This window comes from Serinus canaria, chromosome Z, assembly GCF_022539315.1.
Source record: "Serinus canaria isolate serCan28SL12 chromosome Z, serCan2020, whole genome shotgun sequence".
NCBI classification, from domain to species: domain Eukaryota; kingdom Metazoa; phylum Chordata; class Aves; order Passeriformes; family Fringillidae; genus Serinus; species Serinus canaria.
The window spans coordinates 54,796,548-54,823,749 of record NC_066343.1 but is presented as its reverse complement, the minus strand read 5'-3'; the positions used below and the strand labels follow the sequence as shown (position 1 = coordinate 54,823,749).

At 36.7% G+C, this 27,202-nt stretch overlaps 1 protein-coding gene across 6 annotated transcripts in view; it reads left to right on the top strand.

The window, feature by feature from the left end:
• The window catches only part of ERBIN (erbb2 interacting protein), a 117,086-nt gene that overhangs the window by 49,075 nt on the left and 40,809 nt on the right, over window positions 1-27,202 (top strand). For all 6 annotated transcript variants that reach the window (XM_050986537.1, XM_050986534.1, XM_050986536.1 and 3 more), the window contains 4 exons: window positions 4,811-5,008; window positions 7,846-7,963; window positions 21,372-21,450; window positions 22,204-22,293. In XM_050986537.1, coding sequence (XP_050842494.1) covers window positions 4,820-5,008; window positions 7,846-7,963; window positions 21,372-21,450; window positions 22,204-22,293 — 476 coding nt within the window. In that variant the 5' untranslated portion in view covers window positions 4,811-4,819. The remainder of the gene's footprint in view (window positions 1-4,810; window positions 5,009-7,845; window positions 7,964-21,371; window positions 21,451-22,203; window positions 22,294-27,202) is intronic.

Here is a 27,202-nt window from a genome sequence, read left to right as displayed (position 1 = left end):
TCATTTTACAGTAATTTACATGATTGAATTCTATTCAGTTTTACTGTTTATAGTTCATATTGGGTGTAGATGGCAAGGATTTAGTAGTTGGGGTATGATGTCCCTCCTGAAAGGGGAAGGGAGAACCCAAGATTTGTAGACGCTTTTCAAAAGGAATAACTAAAATTAGAGAGCCCACAAAAACTTATGAAGTTTTGTTAGTTAATTAAATATGGCATGCAAGTTGGTATGTTAGTCCTACAACTCCTAATGTAAGTACACAGCAGTAGATTTTGGATAAAGGGATAGGGTGAAAAGAAGGAGACAAAGGCAAATTAAAGATGAGAGAGAGGGAGTAAGAGAGAGAGAGCCAGTCCTGACTCCAGTATTGAGCCAGCCAATAGCATGTCCAGTGGACACCCATGGAATTGGGCTTGGATTTGGGTGCCTTTTTAATTGGCAAGTTTTCCCTGATCTGGAGAAAAGTTTTGGATTTTCATATGTTAATTAGTCATCATGCACTGTCTGTTTTTCCAGGTCTTGGTGGAAATGGGTCAGAGGGCTTTGGGTCTTTGGTGGTCTCGTCCCCCTCATACAGTCTGTGCCTGCTTCTCCACCTCATTTCTCTGTGCTGTACTGAGCTGTGCTTATCTCCAGGAGGTAGATCAAAGACCTTTGTCCCAGAAAAGTGCTGTCCTACCTCTGTGTGGCCTCTTGTCCAGTCACATCTTGTCCTTTCTCACAGCATGTTATTGCAACAGTTCTTGGCTCTTGTTACCTAAAGTCCTTGGTTAGTGCCACAGCCACCCTGCTATTGGTGTTTGAGACAAACACATTAGCCCCTTATCTTCTGGGATCCTACAGGGGATCTGCAGATGTGATTTCACCAGGTGCAGAAGCTGCCTGAAGCTGGCCCCATGCTAGCTAGAACTTATTCCAGCTGTTTCCAAGATGGACCCACTACTGGCCGAAGCTGAGTCAGTCAGCAGTCTTGTAGCACCTCTGTGATAACATGTTTAAGGAAGTATTAAAACCAACTGTACAATAGCCAGGCAAGAAAAGTGGGAATATGTGAGACAACCCTGTAGACACCAGAGCCAGTGAAGGAGGGGGCAAAGGTGCTCCAGGCACTAGAACAGAGATTCCCCTACAGACCATTGTCCAAGGTGGAGCAGATATACACCTGCAGCTTGTGCAGAGTGTTTTTCCCTTCCTGTTCCTTCAAGAAATGAAAAAAAGCCCTGCAAAACAACATAAGAACTATATAAAGGTCATAATTTTCCGTCTGGCTGTGAACACTGAACCTCAGGTAAACTTGTGTTTAATCTAATGATTTAGGGAACAAGAGGGGGTTTTTTGTGTTTCAGGTTTTTCTTTTTTTTTCTTGAGGTCTTTATTATATCTGCCTCATAAAGAACTGGAGTTGTTAAGTGGTGGAGAAAAATAAGCCATCACAATGTTTTAGGTCTGCAAGACAATTTTACATTGTTGAATTTGGTGCTTCAGGTAGTCTGATGTTGTGGTACATTAGGAAATCGAGATTTTTCTTCCTGCTAGACTTGCCTGTTTGATGGACAGGAAAAAAAAAATCACTATCCTTTGTGTCCCTTTTTACATTGTGTGTATTTACTCAAACTAAACATGGAGAAGTTCCTATTTGAGCAACATAATAAAAGCACATGTGTGTGAAATTACATTTTCCCGTCTTTGATGGTTCTAACAGTGGATTCTCTTCTGTATTTTTTCATTCCTTTCATCCATTACAATTTTTCTGCCTGGGCAGCTGACCACAAGATGGGTAGACAAAGACAGATAAGAAGTGTGTATGTCTGACTGTTGGTTTATAAAATACATATTGTAGAGAAATGGTGGTGGGGAATGCTTCCTGCCACTAGCCTGACGCACCAATTTCCTGGTATTGGCAGCCATCTCTGTTGTAGAACATGAGTGTTAAACAGTTCTTCCTGTATGTGTAGATAAGTAAAATTTGAACAAACATGAAATAATTTTGAAATAAATCACATTGCACTTTCCTGCCTTCACTTAAATGAAGTTTTCTTAGTTCATTCTGGGTTTTGAAGAGTTACAAATAGATATACAAGTAGATATATACCCAGGTCGGTCAAACCCAGTGCTTTGGCAGGTGGTTGTTTATTTGATACTCAGGTATGAGTTTTGACTGTTTTAGCTTAAGATGTGATAGGAGTTTCAGTACTTAAAGAGACATGGTGACTGAAGGAGATATGACCCAGCACTGTGATATTGACCAGGCATTTGTTAACTAATCTGTTTGTGGTGCTGTGGATGCATGTGATCTTTTACCAGATCTTTCTTCCCCCACGCCTTCCAAAAGCTCATGATATCTCTTACAAATTAAAGGAATAAGTTAGGAAAACTAGGTATGTGTATGGGTTTTGCATTGTTAGGCTTTATGAGATCTGGTAGAGACATGGAGAAGTAGGACTTCATGTGAAAAGAACAGCCACTGAAGAAGAGGGGCAAACAGTGTAATGAGTGTGTTTAAAGGAATTGAATAGCAAGTAGTATCTTTTTTTAGATTATTTATATGAAGCATATAGTAAACTACTTTAAATTCTGCTTTCAAACTATAGTTCTCAGAAGTTGAAATGGCTGGACAAAGTGAACTTATTGACGGCTGCAGCTGGTGGGATATAGGTGTGCCTTTCCCTGCCAGACTTCTGGTAATCAATTCACATGTACAATCACTGCTTCCAATGCTTGTTTCCATGACATATGTTCTTCTGTTTATACTCGTGTTTGAAGAGACTGCTGTTGATGCTTCTTTCGGAAGTATTGTGTTTTTTCACAGCTTTGCCATTCTCTGAACTGCTAGCAAAATGCGACAAAATTTCTTTTTGTCAAAGGCTTTTTTGCTTTCGGATGTTGGCCAGGGAATTCAACTTGTGCTTTCATGTGCAGCATGAGAGGCTTGGAGAAGGCATGGATAACTTTGATCCAGTGAGCACATCAGCTTCCATAGCATCCTTGGCATCTGTCTGTGGGTGGCTAGAGGATGTCATGCTTGAGCCTGTTCCTGTGAAAGAGGCAGGAGAAGGTTATGCTATCTATTTTGCTGACTTTCCCATTTTGTGAAGATCCCTGTGTGAAATTTGCAGTCTCCAATCTCTTTGTATTGCAATACAGTTAAATATTTAAAAAAAAATCACTTTTTGTTTAAAAATGGCTGCAGTTTTATGGGAAATATTGTGTTCTGATAATCAAAGTTGTAAGAAAATTCTAGCAACATGGAAGCATTGTTAAAAAAAGAGGTTTTGACATCCCACTATTCTAATGAAAATTTTTATTGCATTTTTTTTAATGGATGTATGTAGAATCTGACTGTTGACAGCCTGTATGGTAAATTCTACTTCTGGTTAATGAAAACACTAAAGTATAGCGGTCCCTTGATCTGTTGTCATATGAATTACGCATACTGTGAAATATTTGGAAAGCTAAGTTGCTCATAGAGGAAAATCCAAGTGCATTACTTGTTTCTGTGTCTTAGTGAGAAAAGGGGTCTTGCTTGTGACTTTACATAGTGCCATGGGCATGGTATTTTATTTTCTCCCTGGATTACTAACATACTGTCTGAATGTTGAAGTGCAGTCTACTAAATGTGTCTGAAAGACTTTTTTGGCGTTTGGAGGAGAAACTTTCCTGTCACTAGTCCAGAAGCTGAAATATAATTTCAGCAGTTCAAAAAAAAAAAGAGATAAAAAAGGCATATTTTCATTTGGAGTGTTGGCAGTTTGATTGAGAAAATAAATACTCAGTGCTGTTTTGGGGAAGTATGTATTTTTAGGCCAATTTCCTGAGGAAATGAAGCTGACATGATCATGTTGTTTGTCTGCATATGTTGGTCCTTCTTGAAAAATTGAGTCTGTCATCTAATTTCAACCAAACTTGAAACCTGAGGTGACATTCTGAAGATTTTGTGAAAATCCATTGCTTATTAGAGAAAGAGACCTAAACTTGTGCTGTTGCCGAGGAGAAAAGAGACAGGAGCATTGCTGGTGTATGCTGTCGAGTGATTAGCAAGACAGCACCATTTAGGTTTGCCTTCTCAGGTTGAATAGGGATAATGTAGAAGTCATGGAGAATAGAGGGAACTGTTGTAGCAATGAGTTTAAAGGTACATTCCCATCGCAAGCTGAAGTGTATGCACAGCAAGATGTGTTGAAGTTTTCAAAAGGGAATGAAGTTGCAAGAAGAGGTCATGTTGTTACCTTGGAGATCTGTCTGTTTAAACTGCAGGTAGAACAGTTGGTAGAAGCTGGTTTTTTTTTTCTTTTATTCTGTCATTAAATGAGGGATTTGAAATTAAGGTGTGTGAATTTACGTGTACAAAAAAACCCATGCTGATTATATTTCCTATAGCTACATTTAATTCTCTGCAGAGAGTGAATCTTATAATACTAAACAAAAATATCTTACTGAACTTTGTAAAAGTGGGATAAGCTGTATTGTAAAGGCATAATTGACAGTTCAGAAGTGCCCATTTCAAAGTTCTCTGATTCTCTGCAGTGTAAGATTGTGTTAATTGGTGACAAGTCATAGGCTAAACTTCGGCTTCATCTTCTGGTATCTGCAGGTGTGTTAACCCCATTTAATGTCATCAGAGTTCTGTTGTATTTAAAAGAAAATAAGTCCGTGCGTCTCACTATGTCTCATGTGTATATAAATATATATGCAGGAACATATATATGTTACTTCTTTTCAGTATTTAGTAGTCGGTGGAATATTGAGAAACTGCACGTGAGTATTTCTGAGGTTGTCTTGGTTTTTAAATTGACCAATTTCCTTTTTACAGTGCCTGAAAATGACAACCAAGCGGAATTTGTTTTTGCGGCTGGTGCCATGCCGCTGTCTGCGTGGAGAGGAGGAAACTGTGACTACACTTGATTATTCTCACTGCAGCCTGGAACAGGTGCCTAAGGAGATTTTTGCTTTTGAAAAGACCTTGGAAGAACTGTATTTAGATGCTAATCAGATTGAAGAGCTTCCAAAGGTATGTTGGATGATTTTCCTTCTAGGTACACGTATCGCGTGTTTACCGGCATTGTAGAAGCTAATAGTGTCCAGCTTCAGCTTTTGGGCCACAGTTTGCCATGAAGCAGCCTTGGTAGACTGAAAGTTTGTGCATTCCAGCTGGAGTATTTTGTTGCATGAATTGGAATGAAATTGCTCATTTCAGACAGATCTAGCTCAAGAGAGTTACAAAGCAGAAAAGACTGGCTAATAAATCTATTTCTCTGCACTGTGAAGTGGGTAGGCTAGCACTTGCCTTAGTCCAGTCTACAGTTTAATTATCCATCTGATCAGAAAGATTGCTTGAACATTTGCCTTTTGTTCCTTTTCAGATTTTGGTTTTATTTTCTTAACTTCAGGGACATGTAATATCCTACAATTGCTTCAAGTTAATATGTTTTTATATTAGAATAAGTCATACTTAAAGGCATATTTCTGAGAAATGAAAGATTTTTTTCCAGCTTTTAAGTAATTTTGGTCTTTTTTTTTTTTTTTGCTACCCTTTCAATTTTCAAAAGAAAACACCCCCCATATAAATTCAAATATGGCGAAGGACACAAGCAGAGAGATTAGGGGTAGTGAAGATGTAGTCAAAGTGATTTTTATTCATTTGACCAAAATTTTTATAATTAAACTTCCGAGCAGAACTGTAGGGGAAGATCTGTAATATTTGAAACTATCCTAGCCAATAGGGACCCAGAGTTTCAAGCTGTATATTCCTTTTCCATTTTGTTTAATCTTCCAGCTTCGAAAAACACTTTATTAAGCCATTTCAAATATGAAGGGTTGATACTTAGCAGGCCCTCTCTAGTTTTCTGAAACTCTATTAAGACATTTCCACTCATCTTTGCCCCTGTGGTGTTTTGTGATCTCGCCTTTGTTTGCCACAACACAACTCTTTTGAGGCTGTTTGTCAACCTTATGATCCACCAGTGTGGCTGTTGGATTTTTTTAATTGCTCTGAATCTTTTCAGAATTCCAGCTTATTTCAAAAGTCAGTTCTTATAGTGTAGCTTCTTAATTTAGCTGACTAAAGGGCACAATATAAGCAACGTGGAGGGGAGAAAGGTTGTGGTAGGGAAGGAATTGACTTTACGTGAAATGTTGGTGCATAGTCTCAGCTTCAAAATTGACTTTGCACTTGGAATTCTTTCATCCTCCTTCATCCTATGTGCTAAATCACATCTGAAAAAGTACCCTTTTTTACCCCAGGAGCCACAGTGTGCATTTGAGCTGAAAAGCTCAAACTGTAACAGTTTTACTTCTCTCTCTCACTCTGATGTTTGGAAGAAAAAAGAATTCCTTAGTAAAATAGTCTTTAATTATGTGGCTGCCTGCATTTTCTACAAGTAATTATGAGTATGTAAACGCTGAAAAAGAGCAACAAAAGGAACAATTGCCAGGTCAACATCATCCTCCCTTCCCCTTCCATTTTCCTTTAGGTGATCTTGCAGTTCCTTGTGCTGCGTGTCAGAGAAATTTCTAATGATTCCAAGAGTTTAGATTATTGCTTTCCAAGGAAAGAATCTAGGTATATATTCTTGAAATAAGGGAATGGCTCCAAAACACCTGAGCTCATCAATGTATCCTAAGTGACTTGAAACTCTTCAAAGCCTTAATGATAAATAAGTTCTAACAGGCATATTTCTGAAGAGTTGGAAACAGCAGTAGACAAGTTAAAGCTTATTCCTTTAACTGTCCATCTAGCTAATTCATGTCTGCTTTTGTTCTGGTGGGGTATGTGCAGCTTTTACAGGAATTGGGGCATTTTCAGTCTCTGGTTCAAATAGTGGCCTTGTAGTTTAAAGAGACACAAAAAATTTTGGTCAAACTGAGCTCATGGTATGGTAGTGATTGCCATAAATTTTTTAGTCAATGAACCCTTCCTGTTTTTTCTGATATTTTCTCAGAAATTCCAAAATCACTAAGTCAAGGCATTTATGAATGATCTTATCCAAAGCTGTCATGAAAGGAAAACTCATCATAAATTTTTCAGATTAATCTTTTAAATTGCTTTCTTAGAGATATTTATTTTATAATTTCTGTAAGTTTCCTGAATATCTTGTGAGGTTTTTTCTTTCATTATATTAAGATTATTTGCCCTACTTTGTCAATTTGTTAAGCTTTTGAAAAAGAGTCTCTAGGTACCCTGCATTTAAGAAGAGATCTGGCTCTGAACTACTATTTGATAAAGATGGTAATGAATGTATTCAGAAGAGATTAGACAGTTTTCTGTACTTGAACTTTGACTAGTTTCATTTTTTTCACTAGTTTTCAAGTTTTTTTCAACTTTTTTTTTATTTTTTATTTTTTTGTGCTTCAAGTAGGAAGCATGAACAGGAAAAAATATTGGAAGACATAAAAAAATGAAATTTATACTTTTAGAGCAGGTGAATACCTACTGAAATCCTGTGTTCCAGAATGATTTAACTCCAAAAGATGTGTCTGTCAATTTTTTCTTCTTGAATAAACTCTACTTACCTCTGGGCTGTCACATGGCACGTCTATCATAGGAAATGTTTTGCAGTGTTTGCAGGTCTATATGTAACTACTGGTCACAGTTTCTGAGATCCTGGAAGGCATTTGTAGGAAGGATTAAGCATAACTGCTGCCTTGTAACCATCTACAGTTTTTTGCTTTCTTAAGAGTTGTAATGAGTAAATTTTCAATGAAACTATTTAAAAATTTTTGGTAGACAAAAACCTAAATAGCTTGGTCTTCAGGCCATGAGATCAGAAGTTTCAAGGGGTTAAAAACAAAAGCTGTATAGAGAAAACTGAGAGAAAATCACATTCACTTTTTCCTTTGTTTCAATAGCAACTTTTTAACTGTCAGTCTCTACACAAGCTGAGTTTGCCAGACAATGATCTAACCACATTGCCAGCATCCATTGCAAATCTCATTAATCTCAGGGAACTGGATGTCAGCAAGAATGGTAAGTCACTTTGCTTATTGTATTGAGGTAACTAAAAGGCGAATCACCATTGACTGTACAAAGACACTAGCGAAACTGTAATTTCTAGAAGCTGCACAGCTAGTAATTTTAAAATTACTACTCTAAATCCCTGCTTACAATAAAAAGATGCTCTTTTATAATCTGGTTGTGATATTTAATTGTATCTCTTACATTGATTGGTTTCTAGACAATGCTGTCTGGCATTTTATATTCTCTCAAAATACATGAACTCAAATGTTAATTTTAGTAACTTTTGTCATCTGTCACTATACTGAAGAGATTTTGCAAAAGAACTTTTAAATTTTGCCAGATTTTATTGGTATTATTCATTTAATATAAAAACTGGTTTTGGTTTATTTTAATAAGCTCTTGGAATATTGTAGTATATGGCGGTATTATAGTATAGTAGGACTTGACTTTGCTGTCCTGCTTTGGGGATGGTAACTGCTGTTGCATGGGGGAGTATGCTTATGGGTCCGTAGACATGACTTTGTTCGCTTGCCTGACTTGTTAAAAATCTATCATTCTGTGAGAGTCAGACATTGTATAAGTTATGAAATTTTGTCAGCCAAGTATTGTATTCATGGGGTTTTACTGATGATGGTGGTGCTTTGGTAAGTTGGCAGATAATGTTATTTCAATTTCCTCACAGTTGCACTGTCGTCCAGCCTAGTTGTGTGACTTACGTGAGAGGGAAGCTAAGTCATGTTAATTGAAGAGAATATAATAGTTTTATCTTACTAATTTGAAGTTAAGTAAGAGGATACCTCATTGAAATAATACTCGAAAATAAGAATTACATACATAAATATTCCAAAGATTTTGTCATTCAGTTTATTGTTTTATTTGGGCTGCTATGTAATTGTGACTCCACTAAGAGAAGTAAGTTCTGCTTTATTAAGAAAGCTTTCCAGTTGTTGAGGTATTGGTATTTTCCTTAGTTGTTTGTTTTAGCCCAGTCTGTACTTAAACTCTTACTCTATTGTCTCTGCTTAATGAACACAGCATTTAGTGCAATAAATGACCTGGTTGTTACTGATCTGTTCCTGGTACAAGTGGATTGATAGTCTTTCTTAAGAATGCTGGCCTTAAAACTGTCACAGTAACACTGAAGAGAGAAAGAATAATCTTTTTGTCCTGGACTGAACAGTTGAAAGTATTAACTGTTTGCAACATGAGTTCTCAATGTAGGAGACTTTAAAGCAGCAAAAGGGAATTTAAGTGCTGCTGTTGGCAAATTCCATAGCTCATGTACATAAATAGGCAGCTGAAGCCAAGGAACTACTTGTCTGTCTAAAATGTCATGGCCCTGAACTAAGCCTACAGAGTTCAGTGCTGAAAGAGCGCTTGTTCCTCTGAGGCATAAGATACACTATCCCAGTAAACTATCAATCTCTGTTTTCTAGAGGATAGGTTTTTTTTATCACCCTTCAGAGAAATGGCAGGGAGTACAAGCTTATTTAAACTATTATCATGTTCCTGGTGTCAGACTTATCACAATTTGGATAGCTTCTCTGACTAGTGTTGCACATAAAAAATAGTTCTGAGGTCACAAGTTTGTTGGGGTCATCTTGTCTTCCGTAGTTCTATACCCTCTGTAAAATTGAAAGAACCAAATTGGAGTCCTTCTTTGTTTCTGCTGGGTGAAGTAAGAAATAGAGGTCTTTATTCTGTAATAAATTCTGTATTATTTGAGACCTCGTTTGTTGGCATAAGTGCTTTTGCCTTTCTATTCAGCTCTCCCCTGTTTCAACTGTGGAAAATTTTTCTCTTGACAACTGCAAGCCAACTCTCCTCCCCTGTGTCTGTTTTTCTCTTTGTAAGAATTTACTACTCACATTTTTGTTGTTCTGGTGGGTGTCTATAATAGAGCCAAATAGGAGGTATTTTACTACTTTTCTAAGAATAGCAAAATTTATCAAAATGTGCAATTCTTTCTTTTTCTGTTATATCTCAAAATAATACAATGTGGAGGCAGTGGACTTCTGTGGAAAGAATTGCTTTCCTTTAGTTTATGGGGAAAAGAAAACATCATTAGTGGACATTAGGCCTGAAAAGTGCAGGATGTTGAGAGAAGCTGAATTCTAAAATAATTCAGTGTTTTTCAGATTCCTGTGGTGGTGGCAAGTGAATGGTGATAGTTCCTCTATTTTCCTTGAAGTGTTGATATACCGTTGTTTCCTTTTGAGATGGACTGGGCTAAATCATGAAGTGGAGATGCCTTGACATCAAATATGCATTTATTTTTAAAGGTTGTATTTTTAGAAGAATAGTTAGACTTTAGTTTTCAAATACCAGTCATATTTCATACATGAAATATGACAGGACTTTCACATAAAATATTTGAGCTGTTTCTGGCATAGACATAATTAGATGTATTGACCAAAGTATTTAATTTTCTAAAGAGCTGATAGGAAAATCAAAAACTAAAATGTTTCCAAATTACTTAACGAATTGCAATCTGGTTTGCAGAGTGAGGCCAGTCATATGGGAGACCATCCAGTTGTCAAAGTAGGATTATATGCATATATATGTGTGTGCTTAATATTTGATGTTTAGATGAAAGATCAAAATCACATAAATTTTTCAAGGTAGCAGATTTGTTGCATAAAAGGTTTTAGTCCAAGAAAGCAGTGGTGCTTTAATGACATGAGAAAACATCTTGCCCTTAAAATTTCTGGCTTAAATGTGTTTGATTTCAGGCACACAATATATAAAACTCTGTAACAGAGACACAGCAGATGTGCAAATGCTGATACTTTAGAATATTTAATAACATTTTATCAGAACAAGGATTTATCTAATCTAGCATCCTCCAGCAGTGACCAAAGGCAGAAGCATAGGGAAAATTTAGTAAAATACAGGAAACCAGGAGACATGCATATTTTCTTGTATATTCCCAGCATGCAGCTCCTTCTCTTATTGGGTCTCCTTGAGCCAGGGTGTTTTTTTAGTTTACAAATTTTCGTTTGACTACTTCTTTTCTGTCTGTACTGTTGGAAGTGATGTATGTTTTGACATGTGCTGAGTTAGAGTGCAAGCCTTTAATGGTTGTGAGTTGAGGAGCACAGAGAAGTCTTTGTACAAGAGTGTGGTCTGGAATGTATTATCCTTGGCTGCTGAAGTGGTTGTGGTGCGAGTATAACCTAGAAAGACTAAATTGACATGCAGCAAGCATAGACTAGAGTTAGTCCTAACTCTGCTTTTATTTTTGGTAGTAGTCAATAAATTCTGTAGCCTTTTGGTAATGAGGATGTCTATTGTCCTTTATGGCATTTTAACTTGATTCCTAAGGCTACTGTAAATCCTTAATATCAGAAGTATTTTGTTGCTTCTTTCCAGATACACCTCAGCTTTGAGATTTCTAGCTGAAGCCTTGTGATGGCCTAGTCATAAAGAGGAAATCATGCTTGAACAAATAGTTCAATAAATAAACTGTATTCCTGTATCAGAAATTACATCCTGCATTGAGAGATGCCTTTTCTCCCACCCCTGTAACCTGATGGGTTACATCTTAAAGAGAAGTTGCAACATACAGAATGTGAGACCAGTATAGAAAAATTAGTTTTAAATAATGTTTTACTTATGAGGCTAAAGGAAATCAAAACATTTTTAATCCTGTATGGCCAATTTATTTATGAACTGACAGCTGTACAGGAAAAAAACCCCAGCTTCCACAAAACCCTGCAGCTCTACTCTTCACCCCTAAATCAATGTCTTTTGGGGTTAAACCTTAGGGAACAATCATTTTCTTGTGACTCTGGCATGCCAGCCTTAGCATGGATCTAGGGCAATGTGGAAGGCAGTCAAGGAAATATTTTTGACTCTTCTTTGAAGAAGGGGAAGGAATTTATATGCAGTGTCTGATGGCATATCTAAATGTACAGAAGAGTTAGCTTTACAGGTTACTCAAATCAAGTGGTTTGAAAAGCTGAAACATAGGATGAGGTGACTGCCAGGAAAATCAGGCTTTCCTGGAACCTTGGGAAATGGACTTGAAATTGCTTGTGTGTATGGGTTAGTCTAGTGGGAAACAGTAAGATGATCTACTTTTCCCTACATGCAGGTGGTGAAAGAAAAAGATTGAATTCTTGAGTTCCGTATTATTCAGGCCTTGGAGGATTAAACTGCAAGATGAGAAAATTACTAGCAAGACCAAGAGTAATGTGGGGCTTTGGAAATAACAGTACCTTCAGTAGTCACTTAGAGATTTCTTTCACAGTGACATTACAACAAATTTACTCATGTCAGTTTGTTAATCTGTATTACAAGGAATCTTCATGGAAAAATAGACAACCTAAACCTAAGAAAACACTCCCCTCCCCTTACCCCCCTGCCTCCAGGCATATCTGCCTATGAAGTTATTCCAGTAATTTTAAAGAATTTTGTTAACAGATGCAAGTTTAGATCAAATATGTTTTCTTCAATGTTCTAATCTGTTGATTTGGCAAACTGTCTTTGATATGCTTTGTACCAGAAGTTGTGGATTTGGAGAATGAGAATTCAAGAGACTATCCAGTTTTGTGTTGCCCATCTGGTATGTTTAGGAATTTGGCTTTTCTAAGGGATTTAGAATTGTTCATAGTAACAGAGGGTGACAGATCCAAGTTTCATTTTCTTCAGGAAGAAGTAAGACAGAAAGATCCTGAATACAAAATAACTTGCTGTAAATTTGCTGTTTCTCTGCTTATACTGACAGAGAGGAGGACAGGACCAGGGTTTTTAAATAATTTGTGATAGTGAAATGAAAGAGAATTGATTTCCTGTAGAGTTCTGAGTGTGTAGCTCTGAGATAGTGTATCACTGTATAGATCCTATAAATGCTATAAATCCTATAGATCCTATAAAGGACTAAATGTAGGCAGTCCTTCTATTGAAAGTCTTTTTTCAAGTGTTCGTAGTACTTTTTCCTTAAATACATTGTCATATTGAAGATACTGAAAAGAATCTGTCTATTCAGAGTAAAATTATTTCTATGTGTAAGAGAGGATGCGAATGGAATGAAATTTCAATGCAGATAAGGTTTTGAATGTGAAATTTGAGTGTATGTATTGGAAACTCTGAAAAAAGTTTATTTAAAATGTCTTCTTGGACTCAAAAGAAATGTTTGTAACACAAGAAAAGATATTGTAAAAGTGATTATAGGGTTTGTAGATAAGGATTTACATGTAAAGACAGCATAGAATAGGATTGTAGAATGGAATGATTTGTTTTGGAAGGGACTTCAGAGATCATCTCATTTCAACTCCCTTGACAGAAGCAGGGACATTTTTCACCAGACCAGGTTGCTCAGAAACCACCACTTCTGTATAGCAGTGGTGGTTTCTATAACTGATGTCTGGTCATGCTAGCTTTAGCATTTGTTTCTGAATTAAGGTATGACCACAGTATGAGCTGCAGTGCAAGCCCCCATCTGCATAAGGGCTGAAGCAGGAGCATACAGAGCTGTCAGCCAACTTTAAATACGTCCAGGGGAGGAAGCATCCAGAGCTTCTCTGGGCAGCCAGTTTTCTCCACCGTCACAATACTTTCTTCCTATCATCAAATCTAAACGTAGTCCCATCCACCCCATGTCCTGTCACTACTTTCTCTTGTAAGAGGACCCTCTCCACCTTTCTTGTACGGCCCTTCAGGTACTGGAATGCTGTAATTTAGGTCACCCTGAAGATGACTGTACAAATTTAGTAGAATTCTCTTCCTCTGGATCTTAACTACCTGTCCTATATTCTTCTCCTTCTAACGCCAGAACATCGTATTTGTTTCTAGGGGTGGATTGGTAGCACAGGGAACATTGTTTCTCCTGCTCTGAGCTGAGACAAGAGTCTGTTCTCCCTTGCCTTGTGAATTAGCAGATCCTAATTGCTTGGGTTGAACATTAACTTACCTTCAGCTCCAGAGGATTTAAGGGAGGGTCATCACCCTGCTAGCATCAATGGCCTTCTCAGATTCCCAGATGGTACCCTGGCTAGTGAGAGCTTTATGCAATGAAGCTTGTCTGTCTGGGCATATTTGCACCCATGGCACTCAACTCTGCCTTTGGGTTTCAGCAGGGCTCCCACATTTTGGCGTTCCCTGCAGCTGAGTGTTTGGATGGCTCTCTGAGACTTCAGGAGGTCTGTTCAGGTGTACGCATCTACCTGAGGAAGCTGTGGCCTCTCTGTTTGGGTTTGGTGCTCAGCCAATGGGTAATGTTTAATGGGTAGACACCAATTTTGTTGCCAAAAAAGTTTGCTGCGTGTTGACGACTCCATAGGATGAAGTGGCTCCTCCCCCATGCCCTTCCTCGTGGATTGCCATAGAGACCCCTGTGCCACTTCTTTCTAAAGCCACACGTCCTGTTCCTCACACTCCCAGTCACTCATACGCACTGGACCCATTTAAATCTCTCATGATTGCTTATGCCTAGCTACTCCTTTCTCCACTGCGGAACTGCTCTCTCTCGTTTGTAAGAACTGCTGGGACTTTGCTGTTTCCTGGCAGTCCTGATAGGTCTCTCTGCTTTTACTCAGTTTTCCCAGACTCCAAGAACCTCCTGCACAGCTCCGACTCAGTGTTACGTCCACCCAGAACTTACCTGTAGCCGCTGGTGGTGTCGCCACTGTCATTATGCACCTCACCAGTTCAGCAAAGGAGAAGCTTGTATCTTTATTTTTGTAACAGGGTGTGCTTTGAGTGACAGTTGTCAAATAATAGCAAAAAGTGACTGGATGTGCAGCATTGATTTTGCAGTCGAGGGTAGTAGAGGACAGGGCAGGGAAAACCAAAGCAGCTTCCAATGGTTACGTTTTGCTTCTCTGGGTACTTGATGGCACAAATTAGACATGATTGAAAACCATGTAGCCTTGGAAATTGTCCAGAACAGCATTATGCCCACAACTATTGTCAACAACTCTGCTAGTGTTCCACATTTTGCAATTTTACCCTGCCCTGGCATGTTTTAGTTTAGGTAAAGTAGTGTGTCAGGCATGTCTTTAAGAAGCCTGGCTGAATTACTCAAGAATTACTGGCTATCCTTTTTTTCCATAGAGCATGTATTGAGAAACCTGTTTTGCTACTCATATTGCTTCTCATTTATTCCTTCTCATTTACATTATGTAAGAGACATGGCTAGAACAGGCTTAGAGACCTTGCTCTGACAACTGAAGATCTTACAGATGGTTTGAGGAGGAATGCTTGGAAGACTCTTAAATGTTTGCTACACTGTCTTAGCTGTGCTAGGACATGAGTATAAAAGCAATAAAAAACCCAAACCCACAACCCCAAAACTGTAATGGGAAAGGTGTTACTGCTGTCCTACAGATGAGCCTTGCATCTCATGTAGACTTGACATGCAGGTGGGCCTGAAACCAGCTGCAGCAAGTTAAAAAATATGGAAATGGGAATGAATGTTGAAAAGTAAGGGTAGGTGGGTCAGTACTGTGCATTGGATTGTTTGGGTTCTAATACACTGCTTACTTCAAATAATGAAAAGTGCTCATTTTCATTCAGAAGGTATGCAACATGTAAGCACATAATTACATAAGAATATAGGCTGTGATTTATACTTTTAAGTTTTCAGTTTAAAATTTTGGATTTCTCAAGCAGATCTTTCATATTCTTTGGGACATTTGTGGCATATATTTTAAAAAATATTTTACTATGTTGAATATTTAATATTCTTTGGGACATTTGTGGCATATATTTTTTTAAATATTTTACTATGTTAAATCCATATGTGCTTGAAAGACAGTTGTAGCAGAGGCCTGAGGGGAAGAACAAACAAAATTTATCTTTTTGTGGTGGAACTGCTTGCCCAGAAGTTAGACCAGGATAAACAGACTAGGTGAGGGAATAAATTTGGTAATTTCTTCATTTATATTGTAATGGTAATTGGTATTCATGTGAACTGAACCTATTGTTTGCATGTGTATTCTCTGTACTTGGGAGGGTGCAGAGTGGAGTAAGTGCACAGCAGGCTGCAGTTTAATGTATTTTGCTCCAAGAGAGCTTTTTAGTGAGCCTGTTTTTTGGAGAGATTTTTTCCCTCACGTTTTCTACAAACTGAGAGATCTAGCTGCAGACTCCTTTGGGAACATACCTGTACAGCTTCTAGAGGTCTCACATGTGTTAGTGATTTTCTTGCTCTGTGCATTTTAGGTATTGAACAAAAATTTTTTTTTGGTCCCATTTAAGCTTATTTCAATTTTTTCTGTGTAAGAAGAGGTGTAACTCTCTATGAATAGTACTACAAATCAATAGATGCTGCCACTTCTGTATAGCAGTGGTGGTTTCTATAACTGATGTTTGGTCATGCTAGCTTTAGCATTTGTTTCTGAATTAAGGTATGACCACAGTATGAGCTGCAGTGCAAGCCCCCATCTGCATAAGGGCTGAAGCAGGAGCATACAGAGCTGTCAGCACTGATTGATTGCTGTAAAGGATTCTGCTACCAGTGGATCTGACTTGCACAATTTTTATAGATATGGAATTGCCAGTATATGAGTGAAAAAAATCTTACCTGATGGAGGAAAAAAAATTGCCTTAGTTTTTCCTCCTGCTGTGCAAGTTACACTGATGCTAGTGATAGGAGAGGATTGTGCTGTATAAGGGAGGAGATGAGTGCAACTTGAAATGGTGAGGGGCGCCCCTGTTATACATACAGTCCTTAATCCAGGTGAAAGGACATTTGAACGCACTTGCTATGACAGGCTACGCAAAAAAAAAAAAAAAAAAAAAATAAAACAAACCATTGCTCTTCAAGCAGTTAAAAATCAGGTGAAATTCTGTATTTCAGTCATGTTATCTGATCAAGAACTGAGGTTGATTCCCTCCAGATTTGCGTTTGTTAACCCGAAATCCCTGTATGACCTTTTTGGTATGTCCTTTGGGCATGTGCCACAGCTGGTCTTGGATCATAATTGAATACCACAAGGTTAGATAGTGAGGTTTTGCCAAGTAGAGATCTGAATGATGAATGCTTTCTGCTTTTGGCTTAATCCAAACAAGAATTTTAAGTTCCTCTTCCTTATCTTATTGCCAAATGCTCTTAAACATTCTTTCAGAGATTTTTTTTTTGTTTGGTTTGGTTTGTTTGTTTATTTTTTTGTTTAGACTTTTGTTTCATCTTTTTGTTTGTTGTTTTGGGGGTTTGTTTTTGTTTTTTGTTTTGTGATTTTTGAGGGGGGTTATGTGTTTTTGTTTGTTTGTTTTTCCTTGTTGGTTGGTTTCTTTGTTTTGTTTTGGGGGGGTGGGGTGTTGTTGTTGAGGGGGCTTGATGTAGTTTTTTATAAAAACTGGCCAGTTAGTTTAAAAGTTTTTGAAATCTGGGAAAATAGGGAGGAAAGAACAATCAAGTAAATGCTAAAAGCTATTACATAAATCTAACTTCTCTGGTAAACTACATTACAAAAAGAACTTTGCTCCCAATTCAGTTTGGATCTGGTGGTTAAAGATGATCAGGAAATTGTGTTTTCTCCTGCTGTGCTCTGCAAATGTTCATGTCCACAGACACAATGGTTTGTATTTTTTTGGAAAACAATGAACGTGATCTATAAACAATTTGAGCACTGAAATGTGTTGGGCACAGTGATTGTTACCATGTAAAATATAAAAGTAATGAAATGTTGAAGAACCTGTCCATATAATGTTTTTCAATGAAAGTGGAATAAGGCTGCAACAGACCAGGTGAACTGTTGCACTCTTTTGTAATCCTTGGGTATCAATGTACAGAGAAGGCAGTAAAAACCCCAGAAGAAAAACAGGATTTAGAAGGAATGTGGATCTCAATTTGCAGTACTTATCTAATGAGAGGCTTAGTGAAGGATTGAGTTGGCTATCAAATGGATTAATTAGCACAGTGTTAAAAATGAGTGAAGGTATATGTGGTCACAGAATCCCTTGAGATTTGCTGAGCTTCCTTAATGGAGGAGAAGGTTCAGAATATTGAGGATAGATGTAAAGCAGAAAAACAACCAACAATTCCTCTTACAAAGCACTCTTTACAACCCCATTTTCCTCATATCTTTTTCTCATATCTCTGTGTCTTGTTATTTATTCTTCTTTCTACTTGCTTTTTGAAGTTTTCTTGGTGGGAGAAATGAAACAATACTAATCCAATAGTAACTGCCTGTTTCTAGCATGCAGGAGGAGTACAGCTGAGGAAAAGGGAATGGTCAGAACATTGTTATATAGCCAGTCAGTAAATGCAACTTCCTATCACATGGTAGAGAGTAGCAGCCTCCAGACTTTTTTATCTCCTTGTTTCTGAATGTGTACTACAAGTATTAGTATATTTCATGCTGTCATTCATTTCATTTGGTATATTTCATGCTGTCATTCTCAATATGATGCTCTCTTGAATAATATCTGTTTATCTGTACTGAAGTACTGAGTGAGGTTAGTTAGGATGGTATGTACCATGATTCTGGCTTGAAGAAAAAGCAAAATTAAGTTCCCGGGCTCCCTCATTGTTAGGTTTCTCATATCAGTTGGATTTCTGTTATTAATTTGTTGATAAAACTGTTGCTGTCTCTTGCCCAAGGCATAGTCAAATAGGCGACTACTGTAGTGTTCTCTGATTATGTATAAAAGCATGCTGATTTAACGTGTCTGTATTTGGATAGCTAATATTTTATCTGGCTGTTGTTTTGAGAGTAAGCTTGAATTGACATTCTCCCCTCTCGTAGATGTGCCATGTGTTTTGGTTTTTAGGTAGTTACTGCAAATTTAAGCTTTCGGTGCTTCCATGAGTTCATGACACAGACAGTGGAAACTAATATTAATATTACAAACACAATGTTTAATGTGTTGGATGAGAGCAATCTTTCATCCAAGGACCAAGCCAAGGCCAGTAGTGAGACCATCTCTCAGAAAAACTAAGCTTAGAGAATCTCTCAGCATGATTCAAACAGCAAAACTAAGGGCACAGAGTGAGTCTGAGACACAGCTTGGCCTCCAAGGTAGAGCTTTACTCTGATTAGTGTAAATGCATATTTTAAGAAGGTAAATTTGTATCATCAGCAGTAAAGAGGTCTTACTTTATTTTTCAGACACCAGAAGGCCACTTCATACAAATCATCTGTAAATTTATTTCTACAGGCTCAGGGTATTGTGTCATCTTAGATGCTTTCCATTTTTGGATAGTCCTTTTGCTGAATGTCATTTATTGCTACAACTGGAATTAAGATCATGTATATTTAAGTTTCTTGGAAGTGTGTTTCTCTTTGTACTAAGAGTATATGACAGCAATAGATAAAGTACAGTTCTAGTCTGTGGTAGTTTCCTAATCTTTCTTGGACTTGAAAATAACATTAGTGCTTTACAGAAATTAAATTTTTTAACGTTATAAATAATACCTTTTTAATTTTGATTTTGTACTGAGTAATGGAAATGCATTAAATCCCATTGCCATCTTCTGCTTTGACTCCACTCACAGACACAGTAAACTTCACATGGCCGAACTCACACACATGAACACGCACTCACACATGTGTATATATATGTGTATATATGTATGTGTGTGTGTGTGTATATATATATAAAAAGCTGTATTTTTATTTACACCTGTGCATATGCATAAACATGCATGTTACTCAGGAAGCATCAGAAATGTTGGCCTGTTTTACCACTGAAGGTTCTGTTCTTCCTGGTCCCTTCTGCTTCTGAGTTTAGCAAGTTATTTCCCAAGAATGTCCATGATACTGAGGTGTGTTTAAACTCATGGATTTAACTGAATGTCATGGTTTTTTCTTGCCTTTCACCTTTGAGTAGCAGAGTATAATAAGTCAAAAGTAATAGTTTCAATGGTAGTATTACAAACACGTTCCTGTCAAGAAAGACCTAAAAGTCTACTTTTAAAGAAATGGTGTCACTGCTTTAGTTGAATTTGTGGAGAAGTCAGCACAGTAACTTTGTCACTTGTTATCGCCAATTAGTTAAAGTTTGTAGTTTGTCACTGCTTTACTTGTCAACTGCCATCTCTTACATCCTAAAATACCGGGTCAGTCTTGTTACTGCCCAAACACATAATCAAGCTTTAAGCTAACATCCAATATTCTGCAGTTTCTTAGGTAAGTAAAAATAGTACTTAGCAGCTGATGCTTCACCACGTGTTCTCAGAACAGATACATGAAGTTCCACCTGCCAGCCTGAATGAGAAGTGATGCTGCCCTTGTTCTCTCTGCAGCTGGACTGTTAATGTTTTTTCAAGCAGCACAAAATTTCATGCTCTTGCTAATCTACAAACAAGTGTTCACAGAGTATAGGTCCTTCTTAGTGGTCTTGTTCCCTGGGTTGAGTTGCACTTTCCACATACCTGATAAAGAACTCACAAATACAGTTAACGTGTTAACTCAAAGGCAAAGAGCTAAGGTTTGGTATCTGGGAAAAAAATATAGTAATTTCAAACTAGCTTTATTTATTAGCATATGGGGGTTTTTTGCTACAAACAACAGTGTATTCTTAATCCAAGTAGAAAGATACCAGTATAAATGGTTATTGTATTTAGGACAAATATATTTAAAATAAAGACACTTGTCTTTATTTTGTATAAGAACATGTTGCAAAAGCAACTGCAGTTGTGATAGCAGTGGGTTTATTTTAATTTTTTTTTTAATGGTATATATAGTAAAGATGGAGGGAAAGGTTTTGCATGATAGAATGGTTCAATACTGATTTTCTTCTGATGTGATGGATACATGTCATATTCAAGGCCTGCTTTATCAGTTTTTGATAAATAGAGATTTGACAGATATGTGGAATGCAGCTCCACTCTAGCATTTTCACAGATAATCTTGGACAAAAGGAGGTTGCTTATTGTTTTTTAATTTTCAAACATAAGTGTGCCCAGAACATTTTTTGTCCTTCTCGCAAATGATCTAGAAGATTACAGCAAGCATACATCCCATTTTGGGATGGATATCTGTTCAGAACTGTGAAGCTGTAAAAATTCTTAAAGATTTGAAGCCTTACTATTTTGTGTGGTTGTTATACAAGCCATGGACTTGATCAAAAGATCCCATTGCAAACTTCATGCTACCAAGTGATTGCCTTTTTAAAAATAAATTATATCAGGGCAGAGGTTCTTATCTTAAGTACATTCCAAAGCACAAGTACTTCAATATTTGGCAATAAGCAATGGTAATTTATTCTACTGTGTGTTTGTAGCTTGTGAGTTTCCTGCTAACCTGAAACATGAAAAGCTTTAGGAATAGTACAGTAAAAAAATTATCTTGCACAGGAGTATTTCTTTAATGAAAACTGTATGTAAAATGCGCCATCAGAAAACCAGTTCACCAGTTGCTAAATGAATCAGTTTTTACATGTAGTGGTTTCATGTGCATAATTTTTATAGATGTGGTGGAATCTAATAATTAAAGACTGTTTTTCTACCCCTTTCTGCATCTTGCAGGCATACAGGAGTTTCCAGAAAATATAAAAAACTGTAAAGTCTTGACAGTTGTTGAGGCAAGCGTAAATCCAATTTCAAAGTAAGTTTGTGCATTTTTTGATGTTTTGTATTTTGTGCAAATACTACTGAGTCTTGAATTTGCCCCAAGACATGTGCCAGCCCTTGGAGGTGAGAGCAGAGTTCCCTGAGAAATACCTTCATTAACCTTGTTGCACTGTGATCCAGTATAGCTATGTCATTAAAGTACTTTGCCAAAGTTAATAGGCTATGTGAACTATCCTTCATTGCACCATGTAGCTTTGTCAGCTTCTTAAAATCAATCACTTCTCTGTGACTGTAGAGAATTGTGCAAAGAGTTTTCTTAATAACAAAAATGAATTCTAGTTTAATATGCATTTCTGCTAAAGTGATGAAATTAATTTGCCAGAAATCTCCACTGCCAGAGATAATGAATCTCCAGATTTATTTATGCCAGAAATCTCCACTGCCATATCTCTTCTGGGGAAAAAAGGGGTTGTGTATTTTTAAATTTATCCTGTTTTTCTAATTAATACTTTCTTCTCATTACATGTCAGGAGATCACAAGTTCGTTGCAAGACTACATCTATTTGTAGTTTTTATTGCCAGTAGACATTGTTCTCAATACCTAAAATAATTTTGAAACTCATCTTATAGAAAATAACTGTGTAGTGTGACTTTAAAAAATTCACCCCCTTAATTTTAATTTTATCAATATGTAGGACTTCAGTACTATACTGTTGCTTAAGAAATATGACTTAATGCCCTGAAAATAATTGAAACTAAGGTACTATGTTATTTTACTTCTATATAGGCTGCCAGATGGATTTTCTCAACTGTTAAACCTAACACAACTGTACCTGAATGATGCTTTTCTTGAGTTTTTGCCAGCCAATTTTGGAAGGTAAGTTGAACATGAAACTTTATATCTACATTAGTTTTAAGTTTCTGCAGATCAGTTTATTCTGGTTCTGAAGCAAAGTGTGTACTGAAGAAAGGGAAAAAGTGTACATTAGCAATTTGCAATAGTTACAGTGAAAAAAAGCCTGAATCTGTATCAGCAGCTTTTAATTTTGACTTTTGAAGGACAGACAGAATGTTTATGAAGGGCATAAAATTCATTTACATTGTTCGTTGTTTCTTTTCCAATGCTAGTATGGTAAGTAAGGAAGTATTTTTGAAATTTTTGTTGCTTGTCATGTAGTAATTGAAGTGAAGCAAATAATGACAACTGTAATTCCACTTGTCCTGCCTGTCCTGGATCCACAAATTGCTTAATGCACAACTGTAAAGGACTCTCAAGTCCTTTATTGTTAGGAATATTTCTGAAAAACCTGGTGTATTTATGGTGCATTCTGACTATGCAAACATGTCATGTTACATGTCATAGTTTTAGTACAAGATAAATACTAATCTGCTACCTCTGTAAAACAGATTAAATCTTGCGAGCAAAAGTGAAAGGGTAATACTCATAAAAGGAAAACTCCTAGATGAGCATGAGCTTAAGCTGTCCTTATCACACTGCTTTTAGCCATTTCTGCAGCTTTCCCCTCTCCATTCTTATTTTATGTTCTTTTCTTCTATATTGTTGCTTTCCTTACCCCTCCCACGTCCAGCAAGCATCTCTTTCAGAAAATACACCAATTTGTTAACCAATCATGTTGCTGAGTGAAAAAAATGCCTTAGGCCATATAGTTTTACTTGGGTCAGCACAGTTTGCAAGAGATTAGCACAGCCCCCAAGTAGTGCTGCAGCAGTTGGGCAGATGAGGAGATGAATATAAGCACAGGTGCTCTCCACTAGTGACCATTAATTTACTAGTCATCTGTGATCAGAACTGTTGGCTTGTTCTTCTCTGTTACCAGGTTAATTAATGACTAAGAGCACCAGATCTGCAACACATTCAGCTATCAAAACAGCTGCTTATGATGCAGATGCATTATTGTCATACTTTTTTTTCCGGTGCACAAAGTTTGAATTTCTGAAGCCTTCATTAAGGTTGTTGGAATTCTAATGATTTTGTCTATGCTTTTTTCTGTTCTGTTTTTTACTAGTCTAATCAAATGGCAAGATTTTCATAATTAAAACAGGCACTACAGATCAACTTGAAGAGGTTGACACAGCTAATAGTTTAAGTGGTTAATCTTACACATAATACACATTTAAAATTCTCATAATTTTTTGGTCACTGTCAGCTTCTGTAATGCTTAATTAGGGAAATAGTAAAGTCATTAATTAGTATCATAAGAATAAATCAGTTACTGAAGACAACTTCAAAGCCAGCTCTCCATTGTAGTGTTTCTCTTGATAGTTATGAAGAATTCTGCCTTGTTTGGTAAAATCTAGTGATTTGCAGCATCCTGTTGTATACCCAGGAGAACAAATTTGAAGTATGAATGAATTCATCTATGTTTACCTGTCATGAAAGTAAGCATGAATTCATGTATGTAAGTTTACCTGCCAAAATAGTGTTGCATAGAAAACATAGTATTCTATAGGAAGACAGTGTTTAGATCAAATAAATTGGAAAACAAACATTAAAATACCATTTTAAAGTAAGGTTCAGACCCCTTTGACATTGAATACTGCTCTTCTGTAAGTGATGAGACTGCTTTGCCATCCCACAATTTTCCATATAGGTATATGTACTTTGACTTTCTATTGCAAAGTCTTTTAACTTCTGTTTCAGAATATGGAAATGTTTCTTTTACAAACAAATAAAAAACTCTCCTAGAAGCTGTTGAAATAGTTAATCTCATAAATGACAAACCTTCAGTTTCTTCCAGTTCGGTGCAGTTTTTTTTTTTTTTTTTTGTATACAGCCATATAGCTGTTACTTTTCATTGTTTAGGAATATGTGAAATAACTGAGTTCTGTTGCCTGCTGTTTCTGGCAACTCTTGTCAATAATAATGTCTCCTAAAAGCTAAGCCAATACATATTGCAGCTAACAAAGTTTTTATGCTCTGTGTGTCAGGTTAGAAACCCGGTTTCTTACATCTCTTTCTCCCTGAGTGTTCATTGTTTCTAGAGTTTAATTGCCGCCATTTCTCATGAATGTTGTCCCCCCTTCTCTCACCTGCTGTATTTGTAGTGTTCTCACATCCCTCAGTTTACTAGACTAAATAAAATTCTGCTTTCTTCTGGTGTGGTAAGTTTTCCTATGTATCTGAGTATATTAATAAATCTTGGAACAGGTTTCAGTTTTAATTCGTCTTATTTTTGACAGAGGATGATGCCATCTATAGCTATATTTAGAATCTGAATTGAGATCTCTTCATGGCTTGTATGGTGTCATGATTATCTTGTTTCTCTTGGAAATGTCTGTGGTTATGCTCCAGTGTTCCAATTATCCTTTTTGCAGCTGCCTAGTGTAATTTCCTACATGATTAACTGATGTGTTGGGACAGTTTAGTTAAAAATGGCTGATGCCTACAAGGAAATCCTAAGTAATTGGCTTGGGGCTATGGTATCTTGTCCTTTTTTCTAATTTTTTTTAGTCCTTAAGGCTGTACAGGTTTTTCCCCCCCGACAGTGTCTTACTAAATTACTATATTGTCGTGACATAAGCCAAGTTACATATTTTTCTGATCTTAAAAGATTGCTATTAAAAAATATTGAAGAGGCTAGTCCTAGAAATGTCTTTGAGCACCTCTATCACTACTAATCTAACACTCAGCCTGATGGTTAGGAAAGAAATTTTTTATAATGGAAAGCACTTTTGGTATATCCATGCATTGTTTTATTTGATTTATCTCCATGCTTTATTCTCATATGCAGAATTTTTCCTAAAGATTTTCATAATTATGAGGTCAAGATTGGGCCATCTTTTTTCCCCTATTTTTGTGAGTACTGTATATTGGCTGTCTTTCTTGATGTTATTCTTGTCCAGCCTGTTAGGTTTACTAAAAGTCACCAGACTTTTGATATGATGTACCTCTTCCTTTGGAATTCTCAGGTGACAATGTGGGGGTTTTTCCTCCATTCTTAAAATGAAATTTGACTGCATTGATATTGGCACAGATTGAGGCATTAGCCTTCATGACAGTGCACAAATATATGAGAATTATTATCCTTGCCTAAGAAAATCATATATGTTGTATCTGAATACATAATATATATTTACATTTAAATACAAAAATATATAAGCAGAAAATGCTTAAAACTCCCTTCTTGCTCATTTTGAGACAGGATTTTAAAAGGGAAACATTTTTTACTAATGGGTGTTTAGGATAAACAAGGATTTATCTTCAGTGTAATTCTAAAAATCTGGAAATTTTGTCTGTAATGGGATATTGCTTCCAGAGCGGTTTTACTGGATGTTGCAATTAATTTGCTTTATATCTACTTTCTTAACAATTTGCCAGTAGTATCTGTAGTACATGCAACTAAAACCATCTACTACTTCAGGATATTTGTTACATAAGTGTACAGTGATAATCAAATTTAGTTACATATATATATATGCATGTATTTATTTAGTTATATATATATATACATATGTATATATGTGTTTTGCAGAAACTTTTGTAAATGCAGCCTTCAACATGCATGACATTTTATTCTGCTTGCCTTTGCATTCTAGTAACAATTTGAAATAAAACTATTCTGCTTTAGGGAGATTGCAGAGGACATGTAAAGTAAGGAACATCTCTCAATGCAATATTTTTATATTTCCAAGGAATTAATGCTTGTCACATGGCAAGTTTCGAGTGTACCTGCTGTGTGTTTCTTTTACATTTTTTACAGGTAGTATAGTTTATGAAATCAGATTTAAGGAGGTTATTGATCTTCTCCTGGAAAACGGTTCATGTAGAGATTTTGTTTTATTGGAAAGTTGTGTTGCATTTAAAATGCACACTAAGATGATTATGATTAAAGAACAATACTGAAAACTGAACTATCTGATGTGCAGATAGTTCTGTGAAGAGTTTTTCAAGTTAAGAAATTAAATATTTCTCTACCAGTAGGACAGACCTTTGTCACAGAATGGCCCAGAGAATATACATTCTGCCACTATGAACACTATTTTTACTTTAGTATAGGTGAATTAGTTCTTGATTTATTTTCCAAATTAAATGTTACTTCTTCAGGTCCCTTATTGCAATTCAGATGCTCAGCTTGGATGGATGGTGGATGCTTAGCACCAGCAACTGAAAAAACAGCTGGACCTAGTATTTGAGGTGCATTATTATTTTAATCTTGAATTAGCTCTTCAAGTCATAATGGAAGAGGTGACAACTGCTTCAGTCCAGTATTTCTCATCAGTTGCTGGGAGAAAATTACATGTTTAGACATAGCCTATATCTCCCAGCTAGGAAAGGTTGAGAATGTTTTCTGAGTAGCTTCTGTGAAGCTCTACGCATAAGAAATTCAATATTTATATCTTTAGTCTCTTAGGCCTAACTTAAGATTAGAACAGGAGCAAGGTGACAAAGCTATAAACATTTCTGTCACCAAAGGCAATCTTTGAGTTCACAGAATTAGCTTATTACAAGCATCACACAGTCAATTCTGGCTAAAGTCAGCAAAGTGTGGGTGTGCATATTTATAGTTTAGCATATGAAGGGAGATTTGCTGCCATTGCATTCAGTGGAAATTTGACTGCATACATGGGTTGTGAAGAAAAAACTACAGACTCTGTAGATATCTTTGCTGTTATCAAAGCAAAACATCAGCTGAAGCTTAATGCAGTGCTTGGTTTGGAAATCAAAGCCCAAAATGTGCATTCATGTCTGAGGGCTCTTGAAGTTCTGTTTTGCACTAGATTGGTATCTTAGAGTGCTGGTAGGGTAGGATGCCCTTGGAGGTCTT